Source organism: Hyla sarda, chromosome 1 (assembly GCF_029499605.1).
Source record: "Hyla sarda isolate aHylSar1 chromosome 1, aHylSar1.hap1, whole genome shotgun sequence".
Classification (NCBI taxonomy): domain Eukaryota; kingdom Metazoa; phylum Chordata; class Amphibia; order Anura; family Hylidae; genus Hyla; species Hyla sarda.
Genome location: NC_079189.1, coordinates 181,883,430 through 181,899,578, shown reverse-complemented (window position 1 = coordinate 181,899,578; position 16,149 = coordinate 181,883,430). Strand labels below are relative to the sequence as shown.

Genomic DNA, 16,149 nt, shown 5'->3' with positions numbered 1-16,149 from the left:
CCGGTTGGGTTCCATGGCAGCAGGAGGCCACCTGTCTGCCTAGTATGGCAGCCTGTGAGGTTCAGCCATAGGTTAGATCGCACAGACTGAATGTCAGTGCAATTCTGACAGTTATGCTGTGCTGCAGTACAGATGTACTGCATAATAGTATAACAGTAAAAAAAGTGAAAAGTATAAAAATTTAAGGTTTTTCAATAAATAGTGAAAAAAATGCCCCACAGAGAACATAATGTTTACCGCACAGTAAGTGTTGTAAATAAGTAATAAAAAAAAGCCAGAAATTATACAAGTTTTTTTCACATTTTATTTTATATAGTTTTTTTTACAAAAATTGCTGCATGTTTCAACAAAGATTTACCATTAATAAAAAGTACAACATGTCACGAAAGAACAATCCTGGAATCGCTTTGCTTAGGAAAAGCATATCAAAGTTATTACAACTTAGAGACACATGCCAGATGTCAGTGGATAATATGCATCCAGAAAGCTAAACCTTTTAAGTATATTAATTGTTTTTATTCATAGCATTATCAAAGAGCAACAAGCCAATCCATACAATTATCCTGAACCCTCATGTTCACTTGATTGGGGAAGATGCTGCCTGCATTGCCTACATTCGACTTACCCAGTATATGGATAACACTGGGTTGCCAAAGACCATGCAGTCTGAAGAAACTCGTGTGTGGCACCGCCGTGATGGAAAATGGCAGAATGTACACTTCCACCGTTCTGGGTCACCAACAATACCCAAGTAAGGACTACCTAGTTACATTGGATGTCCTTGAGATAGCAAGACATATCATACCTAAATCCATGCTACATAACCATTAGTTAGGATTTTCCTTGTGGATTAAAGAGGTACTCCCGTGGAAAACTTTTTTTTTTATTAATAAACTGGTGCCAGAAAGTTAAACAGATTTGTAAATTACTCTATTAAAAAATCTTAATCCTTCCAGTACTTTTTAGGGGCTGTATACTACAGAGGAAATTCTTTTCTTTTTGGATTTCTCTTCTGTCACGACCACAGTGCTCTCTGCTGACCTCTGCTGTCCATTTTAGGAACCTTCCAGAGCTGAAAAAAATCTCCATAGCAAACATATGCTGCTCTGGGCAGTTCCTAAAATGGACAGCAGAGGTCAGCAGAGAGCACTGTGGTCGTGACAGAAGAGAAATCAAAAAAGAAAAGCATTTCCTCTGTAGTATACAGCCCCTAAAAAGTACTGGAAAGATTAAGATTTTTTAATAGAAGTAATTTACAAATCTGTTTAACTTTCTGGTACCAGTTGATAAAAAAAAAAAAAAGTTCCCCTTTTAAGGTTAAACAAATGACCATTAATAATACCATAATCATTTAATTTGCAGCATGTTCCTTCTAAAAGTGCCCTACTAATGCATTTGCCTCCTCAGTCTTTTGCTTTATAAAGGACTACCAACATCTTTCATAGAAGTGGTTCATATTTTATAGTTAGTCTACATTTTTGTAATGTGGTGCTTGGATAATGGTTTTAGCTGGTCCATGTTAGAGATGAGTGAACATTCAATTAGTCACGAACTTCTCGGCTCGGCAGTTGATGACTTTTCCTGCGTAAATTAGTTCAGCCTTCAGGTGCTCCAGTGGGCTGGAAAAGGTGGATACATTCCTAGGAAAGAGTCTCCTAGGACTGTATCCACCTTTTCCAGCCCACCGGAGCATCGGAAAGCTGAACTAATTTATGCAGGAAAAGTCATCAACTGCCGAGCCGAGAAGTTTGTGACGAATAGAATTTACTGTAAGTTCGCTCATCTCTAGTCCATGTACTACACTGCTCAAAAAAAATAAAGTGAACAATTAAACAACACAATGTAACTCCAAGTCAATCACACTTCTGTGAAATCACACTGTCCACTGGAAGCAACACTGATTGACAATCAATTTCACATGCTGTTGTGCAAATGGAACAGACAACAGGTCGAAATTCTAGACAATTAGCAAGACACCCCCAATAAAGGAGTGGTTCTACAGGTGGTGACCACAGACCACTTCTCAGTTCCTATGCTTCCTGGCTGATGTTTTGGTCACTTTTGAATGCTGGTGGTGCATTTACTTGCAACCCACACAAGTGGCTCAGGTAGTGCAGCTCATCCAGGATGGCACATCAATGCGAGCTGTGGCAAGGTGGTTTGCTGTGTCTGTTAGCGTAGTGTCCAGAGCATGGAGGCGCTACCAGAAGACAGGCCAGTATATCAGGAGGAGTGGAAGAGGCCATAGGAGGGCAACAACCCAGTAGCAGGACTACTGCCTCCGCCTTTGTGCAAGGAGGAGCACTGCCAGAGTCCTGCAAAATGACCTCCAGCAGGCCACAAATGTGCCTGTGTCCACTCAAACGGTCAGAAACAGACTCAATGAGGGTGGTATGAGGGCCCGACGTCCACAGTGGGGGGTTGTGCTTACATCCCAACACCGTGCAGGATGTTAGATATTTGCCAGAGAACACCAAGATTGACAAATTCGCCACTGGCGCCCTGTGCTCTTCACAGATGAAAGCAGGCTCAAACTGAGCACATGTGACAGACATGACAGAGTCTGGAGACACGTGGAGAATGTTCTGCTGCCTGCAACATCCTCCAGCATCACCGGTTTGGCGGTGGGTCAGTAATGGTGTAGGGTGGCATTTCTTTGGGGGCCGCACAACCCTCCATGTGCTTGCCAGAGGTAGCCTGACTGCCTTGAGTTACCTATATGAGATCCTCAGACCCCTTGTGAGACCATATGCTGGTGCGGTTGGCCCTGGGTTCCTCCTAATGCGAAACAATGCTAGACCTCATGTGGCTGGAGTGTGTCAGCAGTTCCTGCAAGAGGAAGGCATTGATGCTATGGACTTGCCCGCCCGTTCCCCAGACCTTAATCCGATTGAGCACATCTGGGACATTATGTCTCACTCCATCCACCAACGCCACGTTGCACCACAGACTGTCCAAGAGTTGGCGGATGCTTTAGTCCAGGTCTGGGAGGACACCCCTTAGAAGACCACCTCATCAGGAGCATGCCCAAGCCTTGTAGGGAGGTCATACGGGCACGTGGAGGCCACACACACTACTGAGCCTCATTTTGACTTGTTTTAAGGACATTACATCAAAGTTGGATCAGCTTGTAGTGTGGTTTTCCACTTTGATTTTGAGTGTGACTCCATATCCAGACCTCCATGGGTTGATAAATTTGATTTCCATTGATAATTTTTGTGTGATTTTGATGTCAGCCCATTCAACTATGTAAAGACGAAAGCATTTCATACGATTTAGTTAATCCATTCAGATCTAGGATGTGTTATCTTAGTGTTCCCTTTATTTTTTTGAGCAGTGTATATTTAAAAATTACTAAATGCTGTCAAGATTTATGAACCAAATTGTAACACTTTAAGAAAAAAAAAAGTCACCACACATTGAGAATGGTCACTCATCTTTTTTACTTCATAGCATATAGACAAATCACAGATCTGATGCCAGTGTTTAAAAGAAAACTGTCACATGTTTGCTCCCGCACTATCCACAGGTACTGATGGATAGTGCAGGAGATGAGGATTCCTATGATCCCTACCTTGGTCGGATCCGCCCCGCCGTTCGCCCGTAATCTTAGTTTTATTATACCTGGAAATCTGGCTGTAACTGGCATGGGCGGGGTTTCTGTAGCTTAACTGGCACTGATGTCAGTGCCGCCCATCCACAGCGCCGCCTGCTTATGAATATTCATCCCCCCTTCCTCCAGTTAGGAGCAGGGAAGAGAGGGAGAGCTGGAGGGAGGGGGGATGAATATTCATAAGCGGGTGGCGCTGTGGATGGGCGGCACTGACATCAGTGCCAGTTAAAGGAAATCTGTCATCAGAATCACCCGCACTAAACCTGTTACACAGGCTTGTAGTGCGGGTGATCCTGATTAAAATGCGTCTTACCTCATTAAAAACTGTGCAGCGGTTCGCCAGATATCTTCATTTTTAGTTATATGGTATTCCCAGGCTTGGGACTCAGTGGGAGGTCCGCAGCATCAGCGCGGACTTGCTTACCTAATTTTCGCCGGGCGGAGCGGCTGCGCGGCTCATGAATATTCATGGCTGCCTCATCGCAGTCTTCCTCCTGGTGTAGGTCACGTGGGTAGCATATATCTATCAATGCAGGAGAATGCCGCTTCCGGGTGTACGGCGCATGCGCGGCGCTACCCACGTGACCTACACCAGGAGGAAGACTGCGATGAGGCAGCCATGAATATATATGAGCCGGGCAGCCGCTCCGCCCGGCGATAATGACGTAAACGAGTCCGCGCTGATGCTGCGGACCTCCCACTGAGCCCCAAGCCTGGGAATACCATATAACTAAAAATGAAGATATCTGGCGAACTGCTGCACAGTTTTTAATGAGGTAAGAAGCGTTTTAATCAGGATCACCCGCACTACAAGCCTGTGTAACAGGTTTAGTGCTGGTGATTTTGATGACAGATTTCCTTTAAGCTACAGAAACTCCGCCCATGCCAGTTACAGACAGATTTCCATTTCCATGGAGATTACTATAACACAGTGGCTAGCTTTCTGTGAACTTGTATTTCCTGTTTTCAGTTTTCTTGTTTGCCTACAAATCCCATGATACCATTTTCCTCCTTCCCACACATCAGCTACCCCACCCATTGAAACATAAATGAGCTGCAGACCTGTGGTCTTCAATCAGGATGCCAACAGCTGTTGCATTAGTTGCAGATTGCTCTCTCCACCCAATGATCATCAGTCATCAGCTGACTAGTGAGTCAGGTCTCGACCGCATTGCAAGCTGGGAAAAATCTGAGACAGCAGTCATTTTGTATGCTGTTAAAAATAATTATTGGGGTGAAAATCACAGAAGAATTGTGAGAAAAGTCACACACAGGTAAAGACACTATTATGAACTACACTAACTTTTTACAGCCCCTGTAGCATAGTAAAATAAAAAAATTCCTGTAATACCCCTTTAATTCTTAATGTTAATCCTTTTCTGGCTATTATGTCAGTCTGATTTGTTAGAGGCATGGACTTTGCAAATGATAAATAATATTCTATATCAACCTGGCCCCTTTTTGAATCAGATTAAGATTCAGACTTTTGCTCATTGAGCTGATCCTGATACCTTTCCTGAAGTAAACGTTTACCCCTTTACTTTTTGGTATGATACATTTTAATTATGAACAATGTGGGTGGGTAAGAAAAAAAAAAAGGTTTAACATTATTGCAAGTCACTGATCAATACAATTTGGTTATGTATAATGTAAATGGCATTTGGTAGGTGATGTTATAATGTAGTTCACAGGAAGTCAGGGGACACAGCAGACATCACACTTGTGACACATTAGGCACTGTCATTTTTGGGTTGTCTGACTGGTGGTCACAAGACCACTCTACAGTACGAATATGTATTCATGCAGTGAAGCCTGAATGAAACAGATAGCACTACAGAAAACTACTGGTGGTGAGTGTGCTTTATATGGGCAAAAAGTAAAAACCCGGAATGCTTTTTCAAACTTTGTTTGGTGTCCTATCTGTGATTTGCGTATTTGCTATGAATAAATAAATCTAGGTGAGCATCCTCTAAGTGTGGTAATTCCATAGGTTTTCTAGCCAGATGTTATACATGATGTTTACATTCTACTATGTGTGTGTGTTATATTCTTCTGACACTTCAATCTCTCCCTCTTTTCTTTGTAGCTAACTCTAAGCCTTGCAAGCCTTTTATTGTAAACACTCAAAGACAACTGGATGGTATCTCTCAAACCAACTGCATCCTTCCTTGTGTCCTAATCACAAGTGTTTATTTGAGCACAGAATGTCTCCATGTGCAATGCTTTTGTGTGTTGTATTTTTCATATTTTCATCTCTGCCACACCTTACTAAGATCCTAACAAAGGATGATCCTTGCTTACACTGAAGATCTAAACTCTTTCTTTGTTTCAACATATCAGATTTTGCCAATACTACTGTTATTCATATGAAATATAAGCACCTTTACTATTTTGTTGGTTAGTTCACCCTAGATTAGTAGATGACAAACCCAGGTGGAAAGATTTTTTGAATATGTCTGACCAGACTTATCGCAATGCAGGTAATTTGTTTGGAACATTTAAAGTACTTTGTTTTTAGCAAATGCAGAAAAGACATTTATGTCAATATGCAGTAAATACAATTGTAACTACTGTATTATGTTCAACAAGTACAAGTTAGAGTTTCTAGTATAAGTATCTATTACACATTTTTATATATAAATATACCAAGGATTTATGTCTAATTATTATACAGTATATAGATAACTATGAACAGGTGATAGGTGGTTTTTGATAATAGACAAAGCTAAATTTTGCAATCAGGGTAATTTAGTCTTTTCACAAAATATGCATTTTTGTGTTATAGTCCCGAATCTTAAGAATTAGATATTGTGTGTTGTTATAAATGTGCATTCTAATGGTTATGTTAAGAAAAATAGCAAGCAATCTACTGTACCTAAGAAGATAAGATTCTCATAGTAATTAACTACAACTTTATACTTATCCAATGTACAATCCAATCCATAATGTAACGCGTTGTGAATGATATTGTAGGAAGACAATACATTTTTTTCTATAGAAGTTTAATTTAAGATGCTCATGTACTCTATTGGTTATGTTCCGTAGTTGTGTAGTTAGATTCATACTGCTTCATACATCTGTATGTTCGATACCATTGCTCAGAGTCTCTCTGTGGGCTGTAAACTTCATGTGTGCATGATGGGACATTTTCATTCTTTGTTCCTTTTTCCTTTGTCTGACACATACAGATAAGTCTTTTGAATTTGTATTATTCAACTTTTGTGAATATCATGATAAAAACCTATTGCAATTGTTAATGTTGTTGGATTTTGGATGTAATGCTAGTATGCTCATGAGCATTTCATTTTCTACCATATGTAATCAAAATGTGTTGAGCCATTTTTACCTGCCAATTTTATTCTGTGAAAAGATCTTTTTTTTCTGTACCTCTAGTCTAGACGTGGTTCCACTGTCGGCATCTAGATATAGTGTATGATGTAAAGTTCATATTTTTAATTCATCTAAATATAGCATGGAATGCGGATATAGTACTGTAGATCAACTCTGTCTTCCACAAAACCATGTAAGAATAGGTAGCACCATGGTGTTTTTATTTTATCATCTTTTGTAATGTTGCAATATACTGTATCAATAAACACCATGTATATATTTCTTGCCATAAAATAACTGATATAATTAAAGTAACAATAAAATTGTGTTTTCTGTTGCAGTTGTTTTGTCTTTAATGGTATTTTGCTTACAAATTAACATTTATCTTCTCTGATGAATTCACTATATTTTTCACAAATGTACAGTAGATATATAGAGGAAAAAGGTTTCAAACAAAGAGCAAACACTTGTATTATTATAATTTTTTTTATATCACTGTATATATTTTAAGCGAATGTCAAACCCTTAAATGCATTTTTTGGTTTTGATTTTTTAAATCTAAGAAGAGAATAATCAAGAAATAGGCAAGTGGCATAACAAACCCTACTCCAATCACCAACGGTCAAGGATGAAAATTCCGACTCTAATCACTAGCCAACCACTACTCCAGTCAGCCAGGTCAGCATATATGTTCTCCAAATAATCGTTCCCACAATGCACCAATGCGAGGTATAGCGCACTAGCCCACTCCCGGATCTAAACAATTGGCCAGCAGTCCAGGATTCACAATATACATCAAATACACAAAGCAGGTTTTACAAGGTGTAACTCACTTCACAATTGCAGGGTGGGGGGGCGTTTGGAGAGATATGGAATTCGCCAACTCACCCCCCTCAAAGATCACGTTATCAAAATTCCAGTAGATTTAGGTGCTCCAGAGTCATCGCCAAGCAAAGCACAGTTCATGCTTTTGCAAATCTAATATAATTAAAGGTAAAATTTTATGAAAAAAATAAATGTAAAAAATATGAAAATAAAATTGTCTCAATGTAACACTACAAAACACTGAATAACAATATAAAATGTCGACTAATAAGGTCATACATATAAAATATATATTTCATAACTAGATAGTCAATGCAGTGTGTAGTATCTAATATGTATTCACATACAATATGAAATAAAATATGATCCCTAATATAAAATCATATACCATAATGTTAGTTAGTTAGTTAGAAGACTTGTTCTAAAGATTCATATAAACCCCATTTCTTTATTGGTTAGTTGTTTAAAATTACCTGTTTCTACTTTCTCTAATGGGGTTACCATTAACAGATCTAGTTCCCCATTATAGTTTTCATCAAAGTGCCTTGAAACACTGTGTAAGGGGTATCCCCTACTGATATTATAGTGATGTTGATTCAGCCTCTGTCTCAATTTATGAGTCGAGCAATAAATCTTAATTTTCATGGGCACTCTAGCATATATATTATGTAGTTCCTACTACAATTCAAATATTGGCAAATATAGTATGGGACATTTTACCCTGGGATATCAACGTTTCCTTTTATTAGTTATTTGAGTGTAACATTTACATCTATTTGCATTGCATTTGTATAATCCACTTTTTTTTTTTTATAGAATTCCCTTTCTCCGCCTTTCATACCTCTCTTCTTAATTTGTTGTTTGGCCGGTGTAGAGGGAGCAATAAGATTTTTCAAGGTCTTAGTCCTTCTGAATATACACACTGGCTTCATTGGCAGTTGTCCTCCCAGAATGGGATCCCCTATTATCACATTCCAGTTGTCACACAAAATCTAATCAGACTGTGGGCAAGATTGTACCTAGTAATTAATGTTGCGCAGAGTATCAACACTATCTTGCTTTATATTCTTAGTGGTTTTTATTATACAGTTTTCCTGACTAAGGATACTAACCTTATCCATAGCAGTTTTTATTAATGGAGGAGGGTATCCCTTTTCACGAAAGCATCCATCTAGAATTGAAAGTTCTGTGCATTTAACATCAGAGGTACAGTAATGCCTTATTCTCTTCATTTGCCCATAGGGCACGTTGTTTTACCAACTTTTAAGGTGACAGCTGCCATAGTCAAGAAAACCAGTAGCATCTACTTCTGTACAATGTGTGGACATACATATAGCATTCCGTTCTACATACATAAGATCAAGAAAAGTAATTTCACTGGGGGCTAGTGTGAAAAGTGAATTCTAGACCCCAATCATTATCATTTAAAGTATCTATATATACTTTAAGGGAGTCCTCCCATCCGTACCAAACAATGAGCAAGTAATCGATTAAATGCTTGTAAAAGTTGACTCTGGGATTATTGATCCTGGTTTCAAATGATTCCATGTACAGATTTGCATAGCACAGGGCAAACTTGGTCCCCATAACCATGCTGCAAATCTTTACATATTTGTCACCTTTTGTAGACAAAATAATTATGATGAAAACAAGCCACCAATATTAAAGAACACTGTCTGTCTGGCATCAGAGGATCATCCCATAAAGATTCAACTGCCTTAATCCCGAGCTCATGTGGGATATTATTATAGAGGGCACCAACGTCAAGGGTTGCCCACATGTAGCCCTCCTTCCACTCTAGCTCCTTCAATTAGGTAAGTAAATGGCCTGTATCTTTGGGATATGCTGGAAGGGAAATTACAAATATCTGGAGTTGCTTATCAATATACTCAGAAAGATTGCTGGTGATTGAATTCATATATGAATAGCAAATACTTTATTAGTCACAATAAAAGTTAAAAACATACATAGATAATGGAAAATAGGCACTGGAGATGCACAGGTACACATAATGGTAGTACATACTAAGTTGCATACAATTATTGCATAATGATCCATAAGGTGCATATCATGATCTCAGCTTTGGCAACAACTGGAATCAGTCTTGTAACGAACGGGCAATGATACAAGAAAAGCAATATAGTAGTTGTGAGATAGCAAGCACAAAACAGAAAAGTCAACAGGAAAAATGCATGCCGTCATGAGCTCTGTACCACCTACCCCTATGTACGTTTCGCTATGGCTTCCTCACGCCCCCTGATAGAAAAGTCAACAGGAAAAATGTATATCAGGGGGCGCGAGGAAGCCATAGCCAAACGTACATAGGGGTAGGTAGTACAGAGCTCCTGACGGCATGCATTTTTCCTGTTGACTTTTCTGTTTTGTGCTTTCTATCTCACAACTACTATATTGCTTTTATTTCTTGCCTTTGCCTGGCCGGTACAGGACTGATTCCAGTTGTTGTCAAATGCTGAGACCATGATATGCACTTTATGGATCAGTATGCAATAATTGAATGCACCTTAGTAGTATGCACTACCCTTATGTGCACCTGTACATCTCCAGTGCCTATTTTTCCATTATCTTTGTATGTTTTTAATTTCTATTGTGACTATTAAACTATTAGTTATTCATATGTGACTGGTGCCTTGTAATTTGGTGTTATTGTTCGGTCCAGTGATTTTCATTCCTGGCCATGTTTTTCTTTTTTTGGACTAATGATTGAATTCATACCAGCGATTATAGGTCAACCTGGGGGGTGGGCAGTGTGGTTCTTATAGGTCTTGGGGAGAAAATAAAAATAAGCCACATCGGGATTGTTGTTGATTATATAATCTCTTTTAAGTAGACAATTATCCTACAATGGGTAATATGGTTTAGAGTTATATTCCTTAGTCTGATCCTTGGCTAACCTGCGGTCGTAATTTTTGTCTGAAAGGATCCTATTGGATTCTAAATGATAGTAACTACACTCCTCAAAAAACGACCACAGGGCCGGTGACGTGTGACCTCATGCTCCGCCCCTCAATGCAAGCCTATGGGAGGGGGCGTGACAGCTATCACGCCCCCTCCCGTAGGCTTGCATTGAGGGGCGGAGCGTGACGTCACACGCCGCCGACCCTGTGGTAGTCGGTAATCAGACCCGGAGCGAACACGCTCCGGGGACTGATTACAAACGGGGTGAAGCATGCAAGATCCCGGGGGTCCCCAGCAGCAGGACTCCTGCGATCAGGCATCTTATCCCCTATCCTTTGGATAGGGGATAAGATGTCTAAGCACTGGAGAACCCCTTTAAAACAAGTCAAAATGAGGCTCAGTAGTGTGTGGCATCCACGTGCTGAATGGAGCGAGACATGATATCCCAGATGTGCTCAATCGGATTCAGGTCTGGGGAATGGGTGGGCCAGTCCATAGCATCAATGCCTTCCTCTTGCAGGAACTGTTGACACACTCCAGCCACATGAGGTCTAGCATTTTCTTGCATTAGGAAAAACCCAGGGCCAACTGCACCAGCAAATGGTCTCAAAAGGGATCTGAGGATCTCATCTCAGTACCTAATGGCAGTCAGGCTACTTCTGGCAAGCACATGGAGGGCCGTGCGGCCCCCCAAAGAAATGCCACCCCACACCATTACTGACCCACTGCCAAACCGGTCATGCTGGAGGATGTTGTAGGCAGCAGAACATTCTCCACGGTGTCTCCATGTAACATGTGCTCAGTGTGAACCTGCTCTCATCTGTGAAGAGCACAGGGTGCCAGTGGCGAATTAGAAAATCTTGGTGTTCTCTGGCAAATGCCAAATGTCCTGCACGATGTTGGGCTGTAAGCTGTTTCTGACTGTTTGGACACATGCACATTTGTGGCCTGCTGGAGGTCATTTTGCAGGGCTCTGGCAGTGCTTCTCCTTGCTCAAAGGCGTAGGTAGCGGTCCTGCTGCTGGGTTGTTGCCCTCCTACGGCCACCTCCGCATCTCCTGATGTACTGGCCTGTCTCCTGGTAGCGCCTCCATGCTCTGGACACTACACTGACAGACACAGCAAACCTTTTTGCCACAGCTCGTATTGATGTGCCATCCTGGATGAGCTGCACTACCTGAGCCATTTGTGTGGGTTGTAGACTCTGTCTCATGCTACCAATAAAGTGAAAGCACCACCAGCATTCAAAAGTGACCAAAACATCAGCCAGGAAGCATAGGAACTGAGAAGTGGTCTGTGGTTACCACCTGCAGAACCACTCCTTTATGGGGGTCGTCTTGCTAATTGCCTATAATTTTCACCTGTTGTCTGTTCCGTTTGCACAACATCATGTGAAATTGATTGTCAATCAGTTGTCACGATTCGGCAGGCTTGAGGTGGATCCTCTGTGTCAGAGAGGGATTGGCGTGGACCAGTTCTAAGTTGCTACTGGTTTTCACCAGAGCCCGCCGCAAAGCGGGATGGTCTTGCAGCGGCGGTAGCAACCAGATCGTATCCACCGGCAACGGCTCAACCTCTCTGACTGCTGAGATAGGCATGGTACAAGGGATAAGGCAAGAGCAAGGTCGTACGTAGAAGAAGGTCAGGGCAGGCAGCAAGGATCGTAGTCAGGGGCAACGGCAGTAGGTCTGGAACACAGACTAGGAACACTCAAGGAAAGGCTTTCTCTGGCACAAGGGCAACAAGATCCGGCAAGAGAGTGCAGGGGAAGTGAGGTATAAATAGGGAGTGCACAGGTGGAAACTAATCAGGGAGATTGGGCCAGGCACCATCATTGGTGCACTGGCCCTTTAAATTGCAGAGACCCAGCGCGCGCGCACCCTAAGGAGCGGGGCCGCGCGCACAGGGACAACACAGATGGGGAACGGGTCAGGTACGGGAGCCGAGATGCGCATCGCGAGCGGGCACGTCCCGCATTGCGAATCGCATCCCGGCTGGGAGCAATATCGCAGCGCACCCGGTCGGCAGGTCTGACCGGAGCGCTGCAAATAAGAGAACGCTGCGAGCGCTTCGGGGAGGAGCGGGGACCCGGAGCGCTCGGCGTAACAGTACCCCCCCCCCCCTTGGGTCTCCCCCTCTTCTTGGAGCCTGAGAACCTGAGGATAAGACTTTTGTCCAGGATGTTGTCCTCAGGTTCCCAAGATCTCTCCTCTGGGCACTTAACTACAAAGGGTCCAAGATAACGTGGTCCCAGATTAAAACTGGGGACACGAAAGCGGATATACTTGGTGGAGAGCCACACAAAAACAGGAGGAGTTCTTTTTTTTTCGGCAAGCTTCTTCACCCGGGATGAGGCTAGTATGAGGTATTTTAGAGTCTTTTTCCAGACGGTGGCGAAGCCCCGGGAAACCTCATCAACAGCGGGCACACAAGAAGGCGTGGGAGTGGGGAGGGAGGGAAGAGGGTAAAGCTTGGCACGGGGCAGAGTGTTAACAGGACGGGGGCTGTGAGGAGGAGACACAACATAGTCCAGATAGGCCTTGGGGAGACCAGGTAAAGGAGGAGACACAGAGGTTTGACTGATGGGACTGGGAGCAGACGTGAGGCATTTTCTGTGGCAAGAAGCACCCCAGCTCTTGATCTCCCCAGTTGTCCAGACAAGGGTAGAGGAGTGGCGTTGGAGCCATGGCAGACCGAGGAGGACTTCAGAGGAGCATTTGGGCAAAACAAAAAATTCAATTTTTTCGAGATGCAGTTCCAAGCTCAAGAGCAGGGGTTCTGTGCGGTAACGCACAGTGCAGTATAGAAGTAAATCTTTCTTTCTGCGGCGAGTCCTCTCTTCATGGGTCAGGCGAGACCGATCCACTTGCATAGCCTCCTCGGCGGGAGGCACAGGGGTAGATTGCAAAGGATACTGTGAGAGAGGTGCTCCGAGCGGTGTGGCCCATGGCAGGGCCTTCCCAGGCAGGAGACCACGGCAGAGTCTAGAGTCCCCATCAAATTTGTCCGGCAGGGACAAGCGGGGATTAGGAGCAGCCGGTCGCTGCGGAGGAGTTGCAGGAGCCGGCGGAGGAGATGGTTGTTGCTGTTGCAGCTGCTGTGTCTGTGACTGAAGTTGCTGTATCTGCGGCAGCAGCTGCTGTATCTGTGACTGAAGTTGCTGTGTCACGGTGGTCAAGTATGACAGCTGGTGATTTCGTTGGGTGATCATTAGGGATTGCTGGGCGATCACCGTGGAAATGTCGGCAAGACTTGACAGCGGCACCTCAGCGGAATCCATGGCCGGATCTACTGTCACGATTCGGCAGGCTGGAGGTGGATCCTCTGTGTCAGAGAGGGATTGGCGTGGACAGTGTCGGTGGACCGGTTCTAAGTTGCTACTGGTTTTCACCAGTAGCAACCAGGTCGTATCCACCGGCAACGGCTCAACCTCTCTGACTGCTGAGATAGGCATGGTACAAGGGATAAGGCAAGAGCAAGGTCGTACGTAGAAGAAGGTCAGGGCAGGCAGCAAGGATCGTAGTCAGGGGCAACGGCAGTAGGTCTGGAACACAGACTAGGAACACTCAAGGAAAGGCTTTCTCTGGCACAAGGGCAACAAGATCCGGCAAGAGAGTGCAGGGGAAGTGAGGTATAAATAGGGAGTGCACAGGTGGAAACTAATCAGGGAGATTGGGCCAGGCACCATCATTGGTGCACTGGCCCTTTAAATTGCAGAGACCCGGCGCGCGCGCGCCCTAAGGAGCGGGGCCGCGCGCACAGGGACAACACAGATGGGGAACGGGTCAGGTACGGGAGCCGAGATGCGCATCGCGAGCGGGCACGTCCCGCATTGCGAATCGCATCCCGGCTGGGAGCAATATCGCAGCGCACCCGGTCGGCAGGTCTGACCGGAGCGCTGCAAATAAGAGAACGCTGCGAGCGCTTCGGGGAGGAGCGAGGACCCGGAGCGCTCGGCGTAACATCAGTGTTGCTTCCTGAGTGGACAGTGTGATTTCACAGAAGTGTTTTGTTTGTGTTCCCTTTACTTTTTTTGAGCAGTGTATAATACATAAGAACCCCACCTTCCCCCATTGATCACCAGACTTTTATTATCCAATAGCTGATTACCCGGCGCTACCCATTTTTCCTACCTTATTCTTGTGGGGGAGGAAAAGCAACAAAGGAGAAAGCTTTTGTCCTCATATCCCGTCCTTAAATTCTGACCCCATATTCCCTCCTAAAATCCCGACCCCAAATCCCCTCCTCATATTCTGACCTCATATCCTTTCCTTATAGTTTGTTCTTATATCTCAACCTCATATCCCGTCCTCATATCCCAACCTTATATTCTGACCTCATATCCTGTCCCCATATTCCCACCTCATATCCTGTCCTCATATCTAATCTTCATATCCCATGTTCAGGTGGTGCTGCGTTGTGGTAAAGATCTTGTAAGATGAAAATAAAAGTGATGTGGCTTAAAGGGTGGGTGTGTATTTGCAAGATGGGTCATGGAATGTGTGGAGGGTGTGGCTTGCCAGTGACTGATGCATTCACCAGGAGATGCAGAGCTTGTGGAGTAAGGCACCAGAAGTCCAATATACTTGCATGGGACCTGAAACAAAACCCCTTCCTTCACATATGGGGGTAGGTTAGAGGTTAATTTAACTATTATATATTTTTATTTGACATATAAGTAACATGTGTTAGCGAAATATCTCCAGCCATACAGAAGTTATGCTGGAACATACATTTCCCATAGATTTGCATTGGACTTTTAACAAAAACCCAAACCCTCACAAAATGAGAGTAGGCTAGGGTTAAATTAACTATCCTATATTTTTAGTGGACATATAAGTATCATGTGACCGAGTATTATCGAAATATATCCAGCTGTTTGGAAGGTATGCAGTAACATATATTTCCCATGGACTTGTATACGACTTTAAATAAAAACCCAGACTCTCGCAAATGGGGGGGTGGGTAAGGGTTAAATCACCTATCCTATGTTTGTTGTTGACATATAAGTAACATGTGTGCCAAGTTTCATGTTATTATCTTTAGCCGTTTGGAAGTGATGCTGGAACATACACACATAATTAATGACCTTGTAGAGGGATTGAATAGTAAAGTAGCAATCTTTGCAGATGATACTAAATTCTGTAAAGCGGTAAACACTATAGAGGACAGGGCACTGTTACAAATGGATCTGGATAGGTTGTAGGTTTGGGCTGAGAAGTGGCGGATGAGGTTTAACACTGATAAATGTAAGGTAATGCAAATGGGGAGGAAAAATCCAGGATGGGGTTATTTATTAAATGGGAGAACACTTGGGACGACTGACATGGAGAAGGACTTAGGGGTCTTACTTAATAGTAAACTTAGCTGTAGGGACCAGTGTCGGGCAGATGCTGCAAAGGCAAATAAAATCATGGGGTGCATAAATAGGGCCATAGATGCCCACGACAAGGAAATAATTCTACC

The 16,149-nt window shown here is 43.2% G+C and overlaps 1 protein-coding gene across 12 annotated transcripts in view; it reads left to right on the top strand.

The window, feature by feature from the left end:
• CAMK2D (calcium/calmodulin dependent protein kinase II delta) overlaps positions 1-7,287 on the top strand; it is a 229,942-nt gene extending 222,655 nt beyond the window's left edge. For 11 of the 12 annotated variants that reach the window (XM_056565417.1, XM_056565350.1, XM_056565402.1 and 8 more), the window contains 2 exons: positions 526-751; positions 5,700-7,287. In XM_056565417.1, coding sequence (XP_056421392.1) covers positions 526-751; positions 5,700-5,703 — 230 coding nt within the window. In that variant the 3' untranslated portion in view covers positions 5,704-7,287. Of the gene's footprint in view, positions 1-525; positions 756-5,699 lie in introns of those variants that run through there. The other variant, XM_056565387.1, reaches the window with a different exon arrangement.
• Positions 7,288-16,149: the final 8,862 nt, after the last annotated feature.